This window comes from Entelurus aequoreus, linkage group LG27 (assembly GCF_033978785.1).
Source record: "Entelurus aequoreus isolate RoL-2023_Sb linkage group LG27, RoL_Eaeq_v1.1, whole genome shotgun sequence".
NCBI lineage: Eukaryota > Metazoa > Chordata > Actinopteri > Syngnathiformes > Syngnathidae > Entelurus > Entelurus aequoreus.
Window position 1 is genome coordinate 33,330,053 of NC_084757.1, and position 6,000 is coordinate 33,336,052.

The window sequence follows — 6,000 nt, forward strand, 5'->3', positions numbered from 1 at the left end:
TCTTACTTTTGAAAAATGATATTCATTTATGATGATTCTTTACATATTTTTTCAATGGAATGTTACTACTACTCTATGAATATTTTGCTAATATTTGCTATTTTTTTATGTTACATTTTTATTGAAAATATTTGTTATTGATTATGTATTTACAAAATATCATCAGAAATGGATGTAAAATAATAAATAGTCAATATAGCAGCTGAGTAATATTTTCATGGCTATCAATCCCACGCGTTTTTATTTTGAAAACATTTTTTACAAACATAAGTTAACATTAAAAATAAATTAATTAGTCAAGTAATAAATAAATGAATAAAAATCATTTAGGTAGAAGATTAATTAAAAGTTTATCTGTCTTGCTACTTTTAAAAAATTATATTCATTTATGGTGATTCTTTACATATTTTTCTATGGAATATTACTACTACTCTATGAATATTTTATTAATATTTGCTATTTTTGATGTTACATTTTTATTGAAAATAATTTTTATTTACAAAATATAATCAGAAATTGATATAAAATAATAAATAGTCAATATAGCAGCTGAGCAATACTTTCATGGCTATCAGTCCCACACATTTTATTATGAAAACATTTTTTATAAAAATAATGGTAATTCTTTACATATTTTTCTATGGTATATTACCACTACTCTATGAATATTTTATTAATATTTGCTATTTTTGATGTTACATTTTTTATTGAAAATAATTTTTATTTACAAAATATCATCATAAATTGACATAAAATAATAAACACTAAATATAGCAGCTGATTAATACTTTCATGGCTATCAATCCCGCACATTTTATTGTGAAAACATTTTTTACAAACATAAGTTAACATTAAAAATGAATTAATTAGCAAAGTAATAAATAAATGAAAATAAATCATTCAGGGAGAAGATGAAATAAAAGTTTGTTCATCTTCCTACTTTGTAAAAATCCTGTTCATTTATGGTGATTGTGTTTTTGATGTATTACTACTACTATATGGATACTTTGCAAATATTAGCTCATTTTGATGAGTTTGAAAGAGCAGGCAGCGACAAGAAGACAACATTCCTCACGAGAAGAAGGAGACAAGTGAAGTCACTCTGAAAGGCGACACCTCGCCTGGCCTCCATTTTGTCTTTTGGACAAGAGGAACTATTTGTTGTCTTCTTCTTCCCGCTGACTTTTTGCAGATGCAGACATGTTGGAATGGCAGAGGAGGAAGAGGAGGAGGGGAAGAAGAAGAATAAAAAAGAGGAGGAGGAGGAGAAGAATACAAAAGAGGAGGAGGAGGAGAAGAAGAAGAAGAAGAAGAAGAAGAAGAAGAAGAAGAAGAAGAAGAAGAAGAAGAAGAAGAAGAAGTAGAAAAAGAAAGAGGAGGAGGAAAAGGAGAAGAAAAAAAGAAAGAGTAGGAGAAGAAGAAGAAAAAGAAAGCAGAGGAGAAGCAGAAGAAGAAAGAGCAGGACAAGGAGAAAAAAAAGAAAGAGTAGGAGAAGAAGAGGAAGAAGGAATGTAGAGTATATGTAGTATATGTAGAATATATTTATATATTATATATATAATATATTATATATATTATATTATTTATTATTATTCTTGTCTATTGGGAGCAAACTGTGGTGCTGAATTTCCCCCAGGGATCAATAAAGTACTTTCTATTCTATTCTAAGGAGAAAAAGAAAAAGAAAGCAGAGGAGAAGGAGAAGCAGAAGGAAAAAAAAAAGAAAGAAGAAAGAGTAGGAGTAGGAGAAGAAGAAGAAGAAAAAGAACATAAGGAGAAGAAAAAAAAGAAGAAGAAGAAGAAAATAAGGAGAAGAACGAAAGAGAAGAAGGAGAATTAAAAAAAAGAAGAAGGAGCAGTAGAAGAAGAAAGGAGGAGGATAAAAAGAAGAGGAAGAAGAAGAATAAGGAGGAAAAGGAAAAGGAGAACAAGAGGAAGGAGAATGAGAAAATTAAGAAGAGGACAAAAATAAGAAGAAGGAGGAGGAGGAGGAAAATAATAAGAAGAAGAAGGCGAGAGGAGGAGGAAAAGAAGAAGGAGAAGAAGAAAAAAAGAAGGAGGAGGAGGAGAAGGAAAAGAAGAAGAAGAAAGAGGAGGAGGAGAAGAAAAAGAAGAAGCAGGAGGACAAGGAGGAGGAGGACAAGAAGAAGAAGAAGACAAAGTAGAAGAAGAAAGGAGGAGGAGGAGAAAAATAAGAAAAAGGAGGAGAAGGAGAAGGAGGAAAAGAATAAGAAGAAGAAGGTGAGAAAAAAAGAGGAAGAAAAAGGAGGAGGAGGAAAAGAAAAAGGAGGAGAAGGAGAAGGAGGAAAAGAAGAAAAAGAAGGAGAAGGAAAAGATAAAAAAAGAACAAGAAGAAGGAGAAGGAGAAGAAGAACGAGGAGGAGGGGGAGGGAAAAAAGAAGAAGAAGTAGGAGGACAAGTACGAGGAGAAGGAGGAGGAGGACAAGGAGGAGGAGGAAAAGAAGAAAAAGAAGGAGAAGAGAAAAAAGAAAAAGAACAAAAAGGAGAAGGAGAAGAAAAAGAACAAGAAGAAGAAGGAGAAGGAGAAGAAGAACGAGTAGGAGAAGAAGAAGGAGGAGGAGGAGGAGGAGGGGAAAAAAGAAGAAAAAGAAGAAGTAGGAGGACAAGGAGGAGGACAAGGAGGAGAAGGAGGAGGAGGAAGACAAGAAGAAGATGAAAAAGAAGGAGAGGAGAAAAATAAGAATAAGAGGAAGAAAAATAAAGAAGAAGAAGAAGGAGGAGAAAAAGAAGAAGAAGGAAAATAAAAAGAAGATGAAGAAGAAGAAAAATAAAAAGAAGAAGAAGAAACATAAAAAGAAGATGAAGAAGAAGAAGAAAGGAGGAGAAAATAAGAAGAAGAATAAGAGGAAGAAAAATAAAGAAGAAGAAGAAGAAAAAGGAGGAGAAGGAGGAGAAGAAGAAGAAAAATAAAAAGAAGAAGAAAAAACATAAAAAGAAGATGAAGAAGAAGGAGGAGGAGAAGAAAAATAAGAAGAAGGAGAACAAGAAGGAGGAGGAAAAGAAGAAGAAGAAGGAGAAGAAGGAGGAGGAGGAGAAGCAGAAGATATGTTGTCACCTCCTGAAGGACGTGGAAGGTATCTGCAGATGTCTGCTGCTCCTCCTGGGAGTCCACGCCCACTCTGACACAGGAAACACTCATTGTCTCACTCACACACTTTGCTTGTCACTTCTAATATATACAACTTCTAATACACATACAACTTCTAATACACATATATACATACAACTTCTAATACACATACAACTTCTAATACACATATATACATACAACTTCTAATACACATATATACATACAACTTCTAATACACATATATACATACAACTTCTATATACTGCACATAGATATCAACCTCCTTCTAACTCTATTCTATTTTATTAGGAGGGCTGAACTCACGTCGTTAATCACATTATCATGTTTAAAGACAGAATAAGCATCAAATAAACAAATAAACTTTAGAAAATAGAAATAAAATACTATTCCTTAATATATGCAGCAGAAATGAGTAGAAAACATGCAGTGATGTCATCAAAACTGCAATCTAAGCCTAACAGGTAGGATATGATACACGTGTCTATTGTTTAAATCTTCATGTATATCATTAAATAACTATTTTACAGCAAATGGACTGCGGAAATACCAAAATATAAATAAATAGAGGTGTCACAGCTTTACCCTAGGATGCAGAGAAGGTAGGTAATGTGCAGGTAAGGATATGTTGAATTGGGTGAAAGAAGGACGCTGCAGTGTAACCCCAGAATGCAGAGAAGGTAGGTAATGTGCGGGTAAAGACATGTTGAATGGGTAAAGGCATAAAGCACCAGCGTGACCCCACTATGCAGAGAAGGTAGGTAATGTGCAGGTGAAGATATGTTGAATGGGTAAAGGCAGGACGCACCAGCGTGACCACACTATGCAGAGAAGGTAGGTAATGTGCGGGTGAAGCTATGTTGAATGGGTAAAGGCATAAAGCAGCAGCGTGACCACACTATGCAGAGAAGGTAGGTAATGTGCGGGTAAAGATATGTTGAATGGGTAAAGGCATAAAGCACCAGCGTGACCACACTATGCAGAGAAGGTAGGTAATGTGCGGGTGAAGCTATGTTGAACGGGTGAAAGAAGGAAGCGCAGGCGTGACCACACTATGCAGAGAAGGTAGGTAATGTGCGGGTGAAGATATGTTGAATGGGTAAAGGCAGGACGCACCAGCGTGACCACACAATGCAGAGAAGGTAGGTAACGTGCGGGTGAAGCTATGTTGAACGGGTGAAAGAAGGAAGCGCAGGCGTGACCACACTATGCAGAGAAGGTAGGTAATGTGCAGGTAAAGACATGTTGAATGGGTAAAGGCATAAAGCACCAGCGTGACCACACTATGCAGAGAAGGTAGGTAATGCGCGGGTAAAGATATGTTGAACGGGTGAAAGAAGGAAGCGCAGGTGTGACCACACTATGCAGAGAAGGTAGGTAATGTGCGGGTGAAGCTATGTTGAACGGGTGAAAGAAGGAAGCGCAGGCGTGACCACACTACGCAGAGAAGGTAGGTAACGTGCGGGTGAAGCTATGTTGAACGGGTGAAAGAAGGAAGCGCAGGCGTGACCCCACTATGCAGAGAAGGTAGGTAACGTGCGGGTGAAGCTATGTTGAATGGGTGAAAGAAGGAAGCGCGGGTGTGGTCGAGGCAAGGAAAATATACAACAAACAATTGCAAAAACAAAGCAAGGATCATAAGAAGACTCAGACCTGAGGTGAAAACACATCAAAACACAAGAAAACAGGAAGTGGAACTACGTTTGTAACAAATAAGAGCGGAAATAATGACAGAACACACGCACACACACACACGCACACACACACACACACACACACACACACACACACACACACACACACACACACACACACGCACACACACACACACACACACACACACACACACACACACACACACACACACACACACACACACACACACACACACACACACACACACACACACACACACACACACTTATATAAGAGGGAGTTCCGCTGATCCATTAATCCTCCACCCCTCCCCCACCCCTGATGTCATGTTGTTGCTCAAAGGCTACTTTGTCTTTCAACCCTCAACTAGGAGGAAACAATAAAGAATCACAACACAACAAACTATTAACTACTGCATGTATACCCCATTCATCCATTTTCTACCGCTTGTCCCTTGTGGCGTCGCAGGGGGGTGCTGGAGCCTATCCCAGTATGTACAGTATATTCATATGCAGTATTTGATATACATGACTGTGTATATGTACAGTATACTCATATATAGTATTTGACATATACTTGCATATACACTACTGTATATATGTACAATATATTCATAAACATTATTTGTTATTATTATTATTATGTGTCACGTACCAAGTTATAGTTGCAAAATTTGCTAAAAAAGGTATAACATTAGCTAAAAATGTAGCATGTTGCTAAAAAGGTATATTATTAGCTAAAAAGTTAGCATGTTAGCACGCTAACAGTTATCGTTTGTCAATTACCACCAAGTTACAGTACATGACTCTGTGCTAAACGGTTGCAAAATTTATGAAAAAAATGTGCATGCTAACGTCAACATTTTAACAATGAGCATGACTTTATAGTGTAAGGCTAAAAAAGTTAGCATGCTAATGTTTGCATACTAACATGTTAACATTAGCATGCTAACAGTTGACATATGGCAAGTACCCAGTTATATGACTCTAGGGTAGACAGTTGCAAAATTAGCATAAAAAACTTAGCATGTTAACATGAAAGTGTTGACAATTAGCATGTGTCACGTACCAAGTTATATGGCTCTAAGGTGTATGGTTGTTAAATTTGCTAGAAAAAAAAAAGTTAGCTAAAAGTTAGCATGTTGAGGTTAGCATGCTAACAGTTAGCATCAGCCAAATACCAAGTTATATGACTCTGGGGTAAACGGTTGCAAAATTAACCCCCAAAAAAAGGTT

The 6,000-nt window shown here is 36.4% G+C and overlaps 1 protein-coding gene across 1 annotated transcript in view; it reads right to left on the reverse strand.

The window, feature by feature from the left end:
- Nucleotides 1–6,000, reverse strand: part of slc9a7 (solute carrier family 9 member 7) — a 54,157-nt gene that overhangs the window by 11,513 nt on the left and 36,644 nt on the right. Inside the window, exon 13 of the mRNA XM_062039281.1 lies at nucleotides 3,077–3,140. Within this exon, the coding sequence (XP_061895265.1) occupies nucleotides 3,077–3,140 (64 nt within the window). The remainder of the gene's footprint in view (nucleotides 1–3,076; nucleotides 3,141–6,000) is intronic.